Genomic DNA, 16,629 nt, shown 5'->3' with positions numbered 1-16,629 from the left:
ACCAGTTTCTCAGTTTAGTCCGGCCCAATCGAAAGGTTTATTTGGCGAACCGGGGAGACAGGACCGTTCAAGAATACAAAACAAGAACCAGCAACAACAATTGCTGGCAACAACTGTCTTGAAAAGGGATAAAAATTTTACTTTTCCCTTCACTGTCATCAATTAATTTCAGGCCATTTGTGAGGCACCAAGTCTCTGTTGCAAATGTGCGAGTACTGGTGAAGAAAATTATACATTTTTCCATTCGAGGGATACTAACGCTGCTATTTATTGCTGGACAGTGCCTACCAAATGCATTCATGCTATTCTTTAGCTACGGGCAATGTCCATATCACATGTCCACTTGCACCTCCCAGTTACTAATCTGATTCTTTAATGGATTAGTAATTAATGATGACAACTACTAATAATTAATGATTAGACTGGTAATTAGCAAATGTATCAATCGGCTTTGCGAACAATAAGCACAGCTCAGTCATGGGGGAATGAAGCACTACCTGTCGAGAGAAGATCTGCAGCACGGACGTCTCGCTCTGCCCCGGCAGCTGGAACTGCAGGAACAGGCAGGGCAGGCAGTCCGGGTTGTCCGGCTGTGTGGGGCACGCATAGTCCCACGACAGCTGCTTGTACGGCAGGCTCAGCAGCACCACCTGTGCCACGGGAAGAAGCAACAACACTTAGCAACACTCGGAACACACACACAGAGGCATACAATGAAGTTTCTCAACACGCATAATCCAGGTGCATTCACATTGGCTAGTGGATTAAAGCTGCCAATCTACCCTTGTTCACCTTGGTTCGGGTCGTAAAGTACTCTTCTCGTCATTCATGTCCCTGCACTTGTTGTATACATGAACACCTTTCAACAGTGCCAGAAGATCATCACATGATGGTGACACAGTCTAGTAAGCTGGAAGTTGTAAGGCTTCCAAAAGAAACTGTTTACTAAGCTTATTGGTGCAGATTTGAACTGAACAACTTGGGAATTGCAATAGCAAGAAACATGCTAGGCAGTCATCAAAGAACAGTCCCCATCGCTCTCGGCCGCGCTCAGTTTAAAGCTGACAAGGAAACGTCAAGATTACCGGCAGCAAAGGCAAGTACGACAACCTTGAATAATGTAGAAGCAGTTATGCATGGCTCCGATCATTTGAGATAAATCTGGACACATCTCACTTCGCTAAGTGATAAAGCTGCCTGCCGGCAGCTTTGAGAATAAATGTTGCTAAGCTTTGCAGTAATACGTCAATGTTCGCTCGCAGTCAGAAACCTTTGGAAGGCATTAGCAAAGAGAAAACCTAAATTCATCCCCACATTTGTAAGCAATGTGGGTTCCATATCTGCAACTTAATTCCGAGGATGCATGCCACACCGAGCACCACTAAACCTCGAGCAATGCACCACAGATGAAGAAGGAATGAATTCGTTTATCAAGGCTCCGTCGCATTAACTTTCGACAATGTATGTGCAACAAGAAAAGCCCAAAATGAAGAAACTGCACTGATGGCTGTACTTTTGACTTGCTCCAGTTAAGACTGACTTTCTTTCATTGGGACCAACATGGCGGTCAGCTGGGCGACTCACCGGCTGACTGGGGTCCATCACATGCAGCCCTTCGCGGTTGATGGCCACCAGGACGGGCAGGTCGTAGTGGTTCATCAGGGCTGCTATGCCAGTCACAGGCCGCTCCACTTGGCCATTGAAGAAGGCACTCCTGCACAGTGCACCCAAAAATAGGCTAACAAGTGAGAACGCTGTAAATAAACAGCATCCACTAGCAATGTTCTGTTTACCCTCCCCGCATCCAGATAAAATCCTGAAATCTTCTGCAGTGCCCTGGTAAATCAGTGCAAGCATTTACTTGCACCTGCTTACTTGTAAGTTCTGCTGCACCAACGCACAAAAATAACAAGAAAGCCAATCTGCCAAGGTCACACAACAGAGACAAGAGGTGATGAATGTGCAAAGGAGTTCCTCAACCTGAAAATGTCACACCCATAAAGCACACCTTTGCTCTAAGCATATTATAGTATTCTAGATTCTATATTACTTGACATCACTAATTTACGTTTAAACGTACCCGCTTACAGTACATGCCGCTCTGAAAAGTGGGAGGTTAAAACACACAGGACAACCTACAGTAAAGAAATGCTTGGGAACAATTTGCTGTGCCTATTAAATTCCCTTAATGAAAATGGCATCAACATCGAAAATATGAGCCCCTCAAATTTTAAGACTTTCTTGAGTTCATGTGGTTTTGACCGATTATGTAGTGTGTTGTAAGAGTTCTTTTTCATCTTATTTCCTATGTACATCTGGATGATTGTTTTTCCGGGACAGGTGACCTGTGTATGCTGCATTTTGTATGTTGTGCTTCTCCACGCTGCCACATGTAAAGGGGGTCGAGGGCCTCTCAAGCTGCACTGTCGCAGCTTTTATCTCAACTTCCTCTATTATGTACAATGGAAATCAATAAAGAAAGAAAGAAAGAAAGAAAGTACTATGCGTTACTGGAGACAACGAAGAAAGAACATGGCCCTCCTTTTGAACTTGCTGAACAATCTAGAGAGAGTTGTTTTCCTCACACCTAGTGCAGCCGCAGTGTTGTTTCTAACCAAATGTGTGGGGATGACAATTGCGGCATTTCACTGCTTTGTAGCACACATTGCCACTCCCTCAACTTCTCCACCAGCACTGCTCTGCACGACTGGCTGCAACAATATTACACGTTGCACGTTATGCAGTGCTCGGAATGAAAGGTCGGGCACAGTGGCACAGCAAACCCTCGTTAGCTCGAAATCACAGAAACAAAGAAATTCTTCTAAAAAAATGCACTTTCAACATAAGCGGTGAAATTTCCTGCAAAGTGTCCTCACGTGACAACTGAAGCCATCTATGTATCTTTCTTCTGCGACAGGAACTGAACCACTTGATCATAATAAGAGATTCCCCTGAGAGTAGACAGAAAAGAGCTCAATGACGATAATGCGACGCTGGCGATGGTTGCTGCCTTAAAGTAATGGCAAAAAAGTAGAGCAAGGGGGTAGAGCTAATCCTTTCCAGGCATTTCAGATGTGAGAACATTTTTGGAAAATTGGTCAGAGATGTCTGACCTGCCTGGGACAAGTACGGTGTTTCAGTGGCCGTGCAATAAAAATTTGGTGCCAGTGTATGTCCTATCATGTATGTGCCCTTTCCTGCTGCAACAGTCACTTCAACATTTCCTTCAGTCCCCCCTCTCTTGACATACTGGACAGTCGCTGCACCAGAAAACAGACTTTGTCTTTTTGACAAGCGTCTGTAGTGAACTTTTAAGGTCGCGGTGTGCATCTGCTATCAGCACAGCACCAGCAGCGAGAAGCGTGCAGTGCAGCACACCAGTGCAGATTTGCTCGCAAGTTCGCGGCACGACCACACGTGGCTCCACCTGGTGGTCCCTTCACACACTAACGGAATGCACAACCAACCACTGTGAGTGGGAGAGAACAGCTCACCCGTAGAAGGGGAAGACCCAGCAGAACTCGAGGTACTTGCGCATGAGCCGGCTGTCCTTGACGTTGCTCGCGATGGCCTGGTAGTGCTCCGAGAGGCGGCGCTCGGGGCCATTCTTGGCACCCAGTCCCAGCAGGAACCAGTGGGAGCGGCAGGCATGCTCGGGCAGGAAGTCCCGGATGCGGGACCTGTTTCACAGGAAGGCAGCGATTTGTGAGACAAAGAAAGCATAAACGGCTCTCTGGTGGGACACACGCCACACTGGCTGTCCATTCCACCTGTGGGAACAGGCCACAGACAGGGGCGGGGCCTCATAAAAGCAACAACAAAAATTAGCTAATTGTTTCTTCATTAAAGAAGCCATGGTCTTCACGGTTGACAAGCAGCACAGAAAAGGCCCGTGAAAGATATGAGGTACAGGACAACACAAGCACTATAACCTGGTACAACCACTTTGCCAGCATACTTTCTTCACTGCTTCATCAACCATAAACTAACAAATAACCAAGGTATATGTTTAGGTTTATGGGAGTTTAATGTCCTAAAGCGACTCAGGCTATGAGGGACACCAAGGGCTCTGGAAATTTCGCCCACGCAGGGTTCTTTAACGTGCACTGACAACGCACAGTACACGGGCCTGTAGAATTTCACCTCCATCGAAATTCAGCCGCCGCGGCCGGGATCGAACCCGCGTATTTCGGGACAGCAGCCGAGCACCATAACCACTGAGCCACCGCAGCCGACTAACTAGCCAAGAGGTGCATATTAGCTAACTTTCTTTGTTGTTTCTGAAATCATTCTTCAACAATCTCTTGAACCACTGATTTAGTCACTGTTCATTCATGAAGACACATCCGTGTACTGAAAAGTCACAGTGATCCTAGCGACTTGCGCGCAGGTGACACTGTTTAGTGAAGTTGTGGTCCACAGAAATCTTTTGGGTGCGAATGCTCATGGTGCAGTTCATCTTCACTACCCATTCAAGTTGAAAGAATGTAAAGAAAAACCTCTATCCACTATTGTTCTAAGTAAAAATTGGTTCTCTGGCTCTTTTTGGATGTAAACACCTGTCTGCCAGCAAAAGACACACTTGTGGATGAAAAATTTGTATTGTATATATTGTATTGGATTTTATGGCACATAGGCAACTCAGACCATCATGCGCCAAACACATGGTATAATTTATTTCAAAATTTGGGAGCCCTCAGCGACAGCCCTTTTCCGGACAAGGAGTCCAAGGAGCCCAACAAATAAAGACCTCAGCCTTCTTCTCAGTCCTAAGAAAATGGATGAGGTGCATCATGAAATGCGTCAAAAAGGTAAGAATTTTTAGAGTTTATAGTGAAAATTTTCCTGTCCTTCAATTTACATCCACAACATCCACACTAAGGACTGTTTGCCGCCATTTTGACCTGCCTGACGGTTTAGTACAGTCTCCGGGATTCGTGCCAAAGACTTGGTGTAAGTGCATGTATTTTATATGCGAAATCGGCCGGTGATGGCGATATCTGCAGTTCATTTCTTGGTATTCTCTACAGCTTATAAAGGCTCCGTTTTTGTTGCGAGTGGCTTTTTGAATCCTGCAGTCTATTGACACAGGCTAACGCCAATTCATCTTCCGTGTTCCTTTAACAGGGGACGCGGTTTTCGGAGGTGAAATTTTTTATTTTTTGGTGCAAAGCAATGAAATTTGGCAAGCTTATTGGGAAGTCCACTTAATGCTTAAATACAACATTTCACTGAAATATCTAAAGTAGTTTTGACATTATAAATTTTTATATGCTTCATTGATATGTCAAACTTGCAGAAACGCTGGTGTGACAACAAAACATGGCAGGAGCCAGAAGTCACTTTTAAGTTCTACCCAAAGAAGTGGTTGATGTAGTGACAATCTCCAAATGCTTTTAGCAGCCTGATTTTTTTTCTACACAGAATGTTATATCCACACTTGCATAATGCACTCATTATTGTTACGTCAAGTTAGTGACAGAGCAAAATAATGAGAAAGTAATTTTTAAATACTATAGGAATGTCACTGCATAAAAAATTTACGAAGGAACGCAACGCAACAAACTGCATGAAAATCTGTGAAGTCAGTGTCATGTTATATTTTCTGGAAGCAGGGTAGTCAGGCCAAAAAAAGACTTTTGAGGAAACTGGCACTTTAATAGAGATTTCGGCTAGTTTCTTGCTACCTTCAATCACAAAAACATTTTTTAGAGTCACTTCTGCGCTGTCCTGGCCGCAGATTTTTTCGGATATAATCAAAAAAGGCTTACAGATGCCAAATCTGATGTTTTCTAAAATCTGATTTTTTTTTTTTTGTTATAGATTTCCACGATTTGATCCCCGTGTCTCCCCTTAATGTGAGGAACCTTCCATGCGGATTGCATGACAGAGTATAAAAAACGGATCACAATTCTAGGCAGGTTACTGACAACTTGCAAAGGACAGCGATGCTGCGCTCTTGCCTGAAAAACTCTGGTGTGTGCTTGATTGGATCGTAGGGGCCCAGCTCAAGGCGAGCCTGGATGGCTCCAAGGACCATGCAGTCTTCCGTCTCGCAGGGGTACCGTCCGTCGAGGACATTGCCCTTGGCCTCCGCAAAAAGCATCTTCAGCAGCTTGAGGTCAGTGATCTGAAAGGTGACACACCAACTGGGGTTAGAGGACGATCACTCCAAAAGTTCCAAGGCACTTAGCAGCCTAAAAGAAAAAAAAAACATCAGCAACAGTGTATGGCGTGCCAATTAGAGATGTTACGAACGATCAACACCAACGCCCTCAGGATGACAGACAATGAGGATTATTTTTTACAGTATTCATTTCCTCACGTGGAAACACAGCTGTGCAATAAGTTTGCATGTATCACTATTAGAGGGAGCTGTTTAGTACAAAAGAACATCACAGCCAAGAGCTTTAAGCATAAATTACTAATCGGCTCTTCACATTAATACAGTACTTCTTGATTTCAATGAAATACAAAATCTCATGTCTACCTCAGGAATACCTAAACGCCTACCAAGCATTCATGAATGCTTATAAGCATAATAATCTTTCAAACCCAGAAACTTATGTCAGCAGCTGTTATGGAAGTGTTTGGTCTACGCTTAGGTCTGCCTCCGACAACAAACTGTCCGCTGGAGTGAGATTCAATTATGTGTAGTCCATTTGAATTTAGTCACTCAGCTGCATAAAGGCAAAGATAATATGTGACTTCTGCGAACACTGGAATAGAAAGCAAAAAGGAATAAAATTACTGTATCTAAATGGAGGTTACTCTACAGCTATGATGTCAAAGCTGGCATATCTCAGTGTCCATCATGAAAAAAGAGCTAAAAAAAAAACAGAGGCGAGACAAAATAGACAACACAACCGCTATCAGCTATATGTTTGCCGCAGCACATAAACGTCACAAGCAATACTTCAGCGACGAGACGTGAAACGCACTTCATTCCAACTCAACACCGCATGGATTTAAAATAGAAAAACACAATGTGCTAGGCTAGACAGTGAAATCTAGGCATGATCCATTACTGAGTGGAAAGAGAGCATGAAAATTTATGACACGCTCCCTGTCAGAGCTGTCCTGGAACAAATGATAACATTTTTCACGATAAAAATGAATGCAGTGCTTGTAGCACTTTCTATCTATGAAAATATCTGCTGATTGCACTAGCTACAACAGTAGACAGCAAGACAGCAACTAGCCAATTGCTGAAGCACCTGCTAAAGCATTCATTAACTGTTGAGCGCGCAACTCTCAACTGTGCTACCAGAGTTTTTGTTTATTTGTTTTACAGAGTCCGGTTCACCAAAAAACAGAGTTTGGTTCGGAGGTCTTCAAAGGTTTGCTGGGCACTTGGCTTCAACACCACACACCACTAAGAGAGATAAGTAAGCACTGACTTAGAAATTTATCAGTACCATTGCAATGCTTTTCAATTTGCTCTCTGCAATGCCGTTTAATCTGCTGTGCGTTTCTTTGCGGCACAAGACAGAATATATAATCCTTGGCACTGTACCTCTTTCTCCTTGGACTTCTCAAGAAAGACATTCCTTTGCAGAGTCAGCACTGGTTCATCTGCGTTGAGACAGAGTGAAGACGAGGGACTGAGAAATGCCGTGTTGCAATGACGTACCAAGGCAAAAAAAAGATTTGTGTGTATCTTACAGGGACTCTCGTAACTAAATATAATCCAAAAACAAAAAAAAAATATAAAACAAATTCTTGCTTGCGTTGTTTGCACATATCGGTAAACAAATCTCTTTTTGGTCAAGCTTCTTGGAACTTGGAAATTTGAAAAAGAAAAAAAAAAGGCATTTCATGACCAAACCAGCCGGGGTTCTCGGTAGTATGCTTGTTGCCTCCACAGGGATACCACCTCAGCTAAACTACTGCATGGACTGAATGATGTCATTGAATTAGCCTCAACACAAAGGTGCTTTTTACACTATTTTCCGAACATGCAGAATGTGCTCCGACCATTCATTTCTGCATGAAAAACTTGAACCAGAACAGAAAATGAACAGAACACTTCGGTTTCTTGAGCAATACCCCAACTGCATAATAGCATTATTCGCAACGTGAGTCATCGCCGCATATATGTATAGCATTTATAACCTCAAAGCTTACTTTTAAAAAGATTGATCCATCACTAACAGCGAAAGATACACTATCTATTTATATGACTTTTTCAACAAATTTCATCGCTTTGCACAACAAATGTCTTGGTGAAAACAGTCACTTATCGTTTTTTTTTTTTCCTTTCCAGGAATAGTCATGTAAGACAGTTTGTAGGGCAGTTATTTCACTGTTATGAACAATGGAAGATAAAAATCCTCTTAACAAACTTTCAGAAAGCAAAGCGATTAGGCAGCTGTCAGTGCAACCCACCCGCCTCCAGCTGCTGCTTTGTGGCAAAGGTGTACTTCTTGAGGTACTCGGACCATCGCTCCCGGATCAGGTACGGCCTGTGGTCCGGCTTGAGCTGCAGTTCTGCAAGTGGAAGAAGCAGACCAGAAAGAAGGAATGAGATAAAAAGTCAACCAACCAGAGCACTACGTCCCCTAAAAAAAAATAAAAAAAATTAACTCGCAATTCGAAGAGAGCCAAGAGAAGAAACATCACCTCCAAAGAATTTCCCACAAATGTGAAGCAAAGAAGAGTGTTCAAATACATGGTGGTTAGAATAATATTATAACAGTTCCTTCCATTACTACTAGCCATGTGCTGCTTTTTACAAAGTGTTTAGAATAAAATTAGAGTTCTGCTGTTTCCTTGCTTGTATTTCCATTGGAAATGAGATTTTCAATGCATGCATTTTTCCACAGTAATGCCCTTCCTACTTGGGCCAGGTCTGGCCTGCAGTTTGTCCAACTTAACTACAAATTGAAAGAAAATGCTCAGAGTCCTGCCTACCATTTATCCTATGCCTTCTCACCTATATAATAGCACAGCAAAAAGCTCCTGGACACTTTCCTAAAAATGAGGGCCTGCGCTATATTCTTACATTACAGTCCTTAACACACAATGACAGTATTTTTTTTTACTGCTTCAAAGAGTAGACAAGCTGTAATTCAATCAGCAAAGCGCATTAGTGACTTTTTCAAGGCGCTCACCAAGCAATGGCGACGTCATCCAGAGGGCAAACACGTCCTTGACTTGTGCCGGGAAGTTGATCTCGGCGTCCTCTTCCGCAATGATGTCGATGATCTCCTGAGCTGTTGCCAGCTGCACGTTGTCCACCTCGACGCAGAGGCACACCTTGTTCATCAGGTACACACACACCTCTTGCTCTGTGGACACGACAGGGTTCAAAGGTCGTGCGGCAAAACCGAGAAGAGGGCGGGAAATGGCGAAAGAACGGGGAGAAGACAGCACATGGAAAGTGTTAGCTAACTTCAGCTCCTTTGCAGGCACCTATCATGACAGCAACACAACTATAAACATAAATCTGGCATCTACATCACTGAAAAGTACTCTTTCTTTGCTTTCCTACTCTTTTAAATATCTCATCTCTCTCACTTGAGGAACAAAAAAGCCTGTTCAACATACCATAATTGTTCTCGACTAGATCGAAGAAGCAATGCTTGGATTACAACCACTCCTCGTTATAGTAAGAAAAATAGATAAAAAATGTGCACTAACTAAAAATATAGAGTGAACGCCAAGTGCGCAGACCATTTCTAACCACTTCAACCTGTTACCGCTTCTGTTTTAATTAGACTGTTTGCGTTCAACTTGGTCATTCATCTCCACTGACTCTAATGATCGTATCCCAAGAAAAAATGTACACCGCTCAGTTTATTTGTAGAAAATTAGTGCCGTAAATGGTCTTCACCAACTCCACTCAGGTGCGAACAAAGAAACAGACATGCACCATAACCATTTAATTTCTGGCACATATAACTGTACACCTTCTCAGGTTTGCGACATCATGCAAATCGGAAAACTAGTAGTGCCTCTTATTTTTTCATCGTTCCAATTGAGTGCATGCCAACTTTCTAAGCTCAACGGTAGGCGAAGGACACTACTGCAAATTTGAAATATTGAAATTTGAGTAAGGAAGACTTTCCTAATGATACTAGACCCAGCAAAAGTTCAGTATTGCTAAAGTGGACAATGTAAGCATTGAAAATGCTCTTACAATATAGGTCTTGCAAACGGCACTTTCTCAGTTGTGAAAATGAAGGTACATAACATGGGACCACAACACCATTAACATCTGGCTACGTGAATTACTGGCTGCATTAATCCATGTACTACTTATTCTCACATTTACGAACATGGCTGACAGACATGATCCAGTTATTACCAAACCAATAATAGCCTCAGAGCCACCTCTGGTAGCAAAGAATACCAACACCAAGTTTATAATTCTCACCTACATAATAAGGTCAACTGCTAAGTATACTGGTAGGTGTAAACTATCACTACCACCAAGGTATTGGATGTACAGATACCTGGCATTATTCATATGCCACTACCAAACTGCAAGCCGTAATGCCATGTCTTAACGAAAAGTAAGAACGGCAGACACCACGTGCATGTCTTTCACCATGTTTATTGGCAATATTGACAAAATAAAAAAGCTTTACAGTCATTCGTGTCGTGCGTTGCAAACTGTGCCACGTGCAATGTCAGACAATTCACATGCTTTTAAGAGCATTAATTCATTCGCGAAGCATAAAGCCATAAACAGACAAAAATAACAGTACAGCAAAAACATAAGTGCCAAAACTATCCACGCAGAACAAAAAGGTCATGACCCATGCAAAAACAACGAAAATCATTCCAGTGAGCAAAATATAAAACAATGCATGAACAACTCTGCGTAATAACGTAATCGTACTACTTTATTGAAACATCACAACTTTCATGCCAAGCTGACAACAATGTGGCGATAAGCAAAGATTCATTAGTGATGACAAGTGCTTGCATCATACTGGAGAGCATGCATTGGTGAAGTCAGGATGTAAGCAGAACAAGCAATAAATATAGCAATAAACGCTGTAGCTCTTAGGTAGCTATTAAATGCTGCATTGTTTCCAGTGAATTAAAGCCATCTCCAGCTGATTCTTGCCATGTCAATTTGCCATTTTAAGGATACATATCATAGTCACCCGTCCTCATTCGTTTTCTTAATATCACTTGTTAATCTAACTGATCACTTTAACCAAATTACATTCACTCATCTTCTTACCATGGTTAACTGCATCAATTCTCTGACTTCAATATGACAATTACATTCAATAATGTGAGTTATTTGTGAGATATACACTCATTGACCCTCACAAGCTTAAGTGATAGGCTAGGCTATGAACAGTGCCACAATAGAAGGCTTCAGATTAATTCCAGTCATATGGAGTTCTTTAATATGCACTAAAACCTTAGTACATGAGTGTATTTGCATTTTTCCGCTACAAACTTGAACACCACAGCCACTGAGCCGTCATGGCAGCTCTGATTTATAATAAAACCGAGTGGCAACAGTCATTCTCCTATTGATCTCAATCAATCATCTACACTTGTAGCCCAAATTAAATCAAATTGCTTAATTGCTTGCCAAACCAAATAATAGATAAATCGTTTATATACTTATCAACAATTTACGAACTCCTTAATCTAAATCATCGCTGACCATAACCATCCTACCAATCTTAATCACATATGTCCTCCTTAACCGTGTACCATATCTCAACTGCTGCTAATTATATGTACTAGTTTATAACAAGTTCTGGATACAAGTTTACCAATTTTTTTGCTCAACCAACAAGCTATCAGAAATAGTGAGCACTTAAAATCGCTAAAAGAAATTGCTTGTTACAATGATATAATGCATAAATGTCACCAGCTCATCCATACGCTACCCTATTTCACAAATGAATATCCAAATGAAATGCATAACACTGGAAAACTTTCAACATGATCAATATGTCACATGGTCTTGAGTATGTTCTTCATGCACGTTTACAGCAAACAATGCAGGAACAAGGTAGCGGAAGCCTGGGGCTGATTTATTTACAACAAAACAGCGGCACTCATAACAAAGGGAAATCTGCCACAAGAATGGTTGTTTACATGCATGCTAGAGTAACAATAATGGATAACATGCATGCCTGAGACAAACGTAACAAAGTGATATGCATGCGGCAGTGTAGGTGCACAAGCGCTAGCAGTCCTCTTAACGCTGCAAAGTAACTATTACCACACAACAATAACAATAAAATGAAATTAATGGCAGTGCAGTTGCAAAGCAGGAATACGTGCAAAACCATGCTTTGTCAAAAGTTTTTGACCGTTTTAGTCTAAGCCAAAAGTCTGAAGTGCTACTAAGCAGTGGCACTGTTACTGGCGGTGCTCATCGGTATCGAGGTTCTGTCAGGCGAGAAGGCATGTCCCCCTCACTTTCGTGCTTCATCTGACCGTAAAGTTTACCCAACAGTGAGGGGTACAGGCCTCATTGCCCAACATAACAGATGTTAGAGTGGGCTTGTCTAAAAGGAAAGGAAAATAATAGAGCCCAGCCTGCACCGCTTAGAGCACAACGGGCTTGCCCAACATAACATTTGGTACCGGCGAGCACCGCCAACAACAGTTCCACAACTCCACCGCAATACCACTCTGACCATGGTGGGCTACAAACATTTTGACGCCGGAAAAATTCGTTCTACAATAACAGGTGTCCTTAGAGGTATTGCTAATCCTGAACATATGACCTAGTCAGGTGTGTCTAGTGGGCAGCTCTTGAAAGAATTTTGCAATAAACATTCACCTTGCAACCAGTGGGTGTCAGAACGCTGCAGTTCAGATAAGTGCCCAGAGTAAATACAATAAACCACCTTGTTTTTATCTTACTGTGGCCCTTCAGAAATGCTCAAGACATGCATAATGGCTGGTTAACAAAGCTATCAATTTCTACTTGTCATATCAGTCTGAATGAAACTTATGCCCACAAAGGACAGTGCTTTGCACTAAATCCAGTTACACGGAACACCACTCATCAAAACCAAGTCGTTCCTTGGTGAAAACAGAAAGGTCGTAAATATAAAAATTGCCATGTTCAAAGCAAGGAGAAGCAAAGAGATGGAAACTTTAGTATTCTCCATACACGCTGTAACTCCAGCCACATTTCTGCTTGTAATCAAACCAGCCAGAATCAGCATCCTGTTCATTGGCACGTTAGTTTGATTCTCTAGCTCTGGCCTGACTACCACCTTCAGGGCCTTGACTTAAGCTGTTACTTTGTCGCGAGTATAGGCAGTGTCGAGTCCCACATATTTACTTCCAACAGACATAACTCATTCATTCAGAAGGATAACGCTTGATACATAACATCACTAGGACTCAGAAAAGCTAAGCATCCCATCAGCATTAGATCTCATGACATCCAACACGTCTTCACTCTAGCAAACCACTGGCAAGCTCTCGTCACTCTCTCATATACTCTGCTCCATTTCAGAGGCTCCCCGAAAGGCTTAAGACAGGAGCTGTTTATTTGTTTATTGTAATACCCACAGTGCCACAAGTGGCATTACAGTGGGGGGGAATAACACATCATACATGTGTGTTAATGTGAAGGCAGAACATGTGAGGCAAATTACAGGCAATCGATACTTGCAACTGAACTAAGCAACACCAGAAGCATGAAATACTGAAACAACAATGTGGGAAAGGCCAAGGCTAAACCTAACAAACCATATATGGTAGCATTTTTCAAATATCTGAAACAGCTGGCAGGCTTTGCAAGAGAATAGTCCACACTGAAGAAGTTAAAGATGTGCAAGTTTTCCTAAATATTTGTCTTCCTGCTATTATTTGGCTTTTTACCTTAAGCTGCTAGAACACAACACAGAAAGCCATCCTTCAGTGTACACTCGCCGTCAAAAGTAAATGGAAGGCGACATTGTCAGAAAAATTTAATTTATTTAAATCTAAAGCATAATGGTCCATGCTTGTTGGTGCACAGCGCAGTTCACGAAATCACAATTAGGCTGCACATATGTATTCAAGGATGTATGTATTGGTGGGCCAATGATTTAAAGTTTTTCATGAATATTGCCTTCCATTTACTTTTGACGGCACCAGTACATCTCGTGCTATAGTTGATGCTTTGTGGGGACTTAAGCCCTCCTTGCTAGCTCAGCCACATGAGGCTGGCACCATCAAAAGCAAGTCTGCTCTGTCACGTGACTGAGGAGGCATTTACTTGGGGGCGGCGCTGGAGGTGGCGTCACCGGCCTCTGCTGGGGCGCTGCCGCTGGTGCCGGAGCCAGTGGACTCGGGACCAGGTTCGGGGTGGACGCCGGAGCCGGCGGGGGCACCAAGTGCTCCCTGGCCGCCGGTGTGGGCAGGATCCTCCAGCCGGGACCGCCATTGTCGTGCCCATGCGCCACCGCCGTGAGCGGAGGCAGCTGGTAACACTGCTGCTGTTGCTGGCGAACATGATTGTGGTGGTGGTGGGCGTGGTGCGAAGAAGGCGGCGGCGGCTGTTGCTGGTGTAAGTGCTGGTGGTGGCCGGCCGTACCGGTGGTAGCGGCAGCCGGGTGGTATTGGTTATGGTGTTGGTGGTGGTGGTGTGTCGGGGTGGGCAGCTGGCGCCGTGTGGTGGTGAGCGCCGGCACGGACACCGCGTACGGAGACGGGGCGCTGTGGTGGTGGTGGTGGTTGTGGCTGTTGTGAGGGTGGTGGTGGCGGTGGTCCAGTGTGGCATAGTCTCCCCGCTTGTCGCCACCGCCTGCCGGTCCTCCCCGCAGGGTGCAAGCTGTGGGTGCACAGCACGCGCGCGAAACGTCGCGCGTTGGCTGCACTCTGTTCGTAGACACGTACGCTACGCAACAGACTTAAAGGCGTCTAACACGACCCAATGAGAGAGGAGGTTGCCAGGCACTTTTAACACTGAGATGACTGTTCAGAGGCCATCTTTTCGTTTAGTTATATGTTTGTGTCTTTAGAATCTTGGCAATGAACATGAATGAACACACATTATACACACTGACAACCGTCCAAAACTGGGTAATGGAGCGAATGCTCCACGTATGGCATTACTCCAAGCAAGAATGACAACAGATTCGGACACTTGCGTTATGCATACATATACCATTGCATCAGTTTTCCCTGTAGTGAGGCACTTGACTATGGCCTGACCACGATTTTCGCGTGCTGCACCTCTCTGAACGCGCACATTTTTTCGGTGCGAACGACCGCTGTCACGGGGCCTCATAAACACGTGGAAACTACTTTCTTAGGGCGCACATGTGCGCCTCGGCGACCCCATCAGCATCTCATCGCCCAGCCACGAAACGGTGACGTAAAGTGGCGCCCTCTATTGCATCGTTCCCTGCTTCAGCGCCTGACACAAAAAACTCCTCCGCGGCTATGCGACGCACACGATCAGCCAAGTACACTCGCTCTGAGAAAACGGCAGGAAGCGCGTGCGCTCGCTGATCCTCGGCAGAGCTGCAACGATCTCCTAACGAGCGTGGCGGCGGCGACCGCGTTCCCGCTGCCATTATCGCGCCAAAGCCGAGCGCGCGCGCTTCCCGATGCCCTCTCTGACAGACGGCGCACGAAGTGCCGCTATATTTCCAAGTGGGCCGAGAGCCGCGCGTCTACGCGTCGGCACTGCAGCGCCACCGCGTGACTCGACGCGGGCGGCGGCGCAGAAGATGGCTTCGATGCATAGGCAATGCCGCTTAATTGTCGCACGTTTCTCGTCCACTTTATTGTTGTTCCTGCGCCCAGCGCTTGGCCAGTGGACATTCTCAGTCGCTTGAGCAACGCCCCTCATTGCGTGTAATGGCGGAAGGGGTTGATGGCTGCGACAGCCGTAATAGTTGCAACCTAAACGCGAGAATTAGGCGCGGCTCACTTCCGCTAGGCCTAACGAAACGCAGCATCATTAAAACAAGGGGGTCCCGACGTGAACGAACGTGGAGGAAGGAAATAACTCAGGAGAGGTGGGTATGTAACATTTTTTTGAAGCCGGCTCCCCCCCGCTTTTTCCCTACTTGGCCGCCGTCTCAGCGCGCTTGCGCAGTCTCTCTGCACTACCTTTTGTGTCGCAGTCTCTCTGCAAAAGAATAACGCGTAATGCTTCTCGCAAGCAAAGAGCTATTATCTTTTGCGTCCTGGCGAAACCCGTTACCGTACGGATCGAAACCGTTACCGCATGCATATAACGTCGGATGCTGGGCCACGGTGTGTACAAACACAAGATAAGATGAGTGAAAGCTTTGGTTAAACCCGCTTTTTAAAGCCGTTTTCCATACTATAAACAGAAAGGAGCAGAAAGGGAGTAATCTGTCCTCTAGCGCACACCCTTTTATAAAAGGGGAGTGCATTAGAAGACAGATAACTCCCTTTTTACTCACAGAATGTACACTGGCCGTAATGACGACTAACTAGAGGCCACCATACTGAAGACGCGTGTGGTTCAGCGCTTACAACGGCTTCAACGGATTTGCTGGTTCACTCACGAGCTCCCATCGCCTCATCGGCGCCAAAAGACCGTGGCCATCGATCTACAGGAGCGCCCCTGTGCGTTTGACGGAGAGACCACGACCATGCAGCGCGAAGAAGGCCCAGGTCTACCGGAAGTCGCGCAGCATTGCCCCGGAAGTCCAACAACTGCCT

General features: G+C 44.5%; 1 protein-coding gene across 2 annotated transcripts in view; it reads right to left on the bottom strand.

The window, feature by feature from the left end:
• The window catches only part of LOC149331295 (FERM domain-containing protein 8-like), a 78,044-nt gene that overhangs the window by 7,565 nt on the left and 53,850 nt on the right, over window positions 1-16,629 (bottom strand). For both annotated transcript variants that reach the window (XM_089556437.1, XM_089556436.1), the window contains 8 exons: window positions 14,204-14,758; window positions 9,114-9,290; window positions 8,389-8,490; window positions 7,517-7,575; window positions 5,964-6,130; window positions 3,495-3,680; window positions 1,585-1,714; window positions 498-650 (listed from right to left, as the gene is read on the bottom strand). In XM_089556437.1, the coding sequence (XP_089412563.1) occupies window positions 498-650; window positions 1,585-1,714; window positions 3,495-3,680; window positions 5,964-6,130; window positions 7,517-7,575; window positions 8,389-8,490; window positions 9,114-9,290; window positions 14,204-14,758 (1,529 nt within the window). The remainder of the gene's footprint in view (window positions 1-497; window positions 651-1,584; window positions 1,715-3,494; window positions 3,681-5,963; window positions 6,131-7,516; window positions 7,576-8,388; window positions 8,491-9,113; window positions 9,291-14,203; window positions 14,759-16,629) is intronic.

The sequence above is a fragment of the Amblyomma mixtum genome, chromosome 8 (assembly GCF_055824585.1).
Source record: "Amblyomma mixtum isolate Tamu chromosome 8, ASM5582458v1, whole genome shotgun sequence".
Lineage (NCBI taxonomy): Eukaryota > Metazoa > Arthropoda > Arachnida > Ixodida > Ixodidae > Amblyomma > Amblyomma mixtum.
Note: the sequence above shows the minus strand (reverse complement) of the source record. Positions and strands in the feature narration are given on the sequence as shown.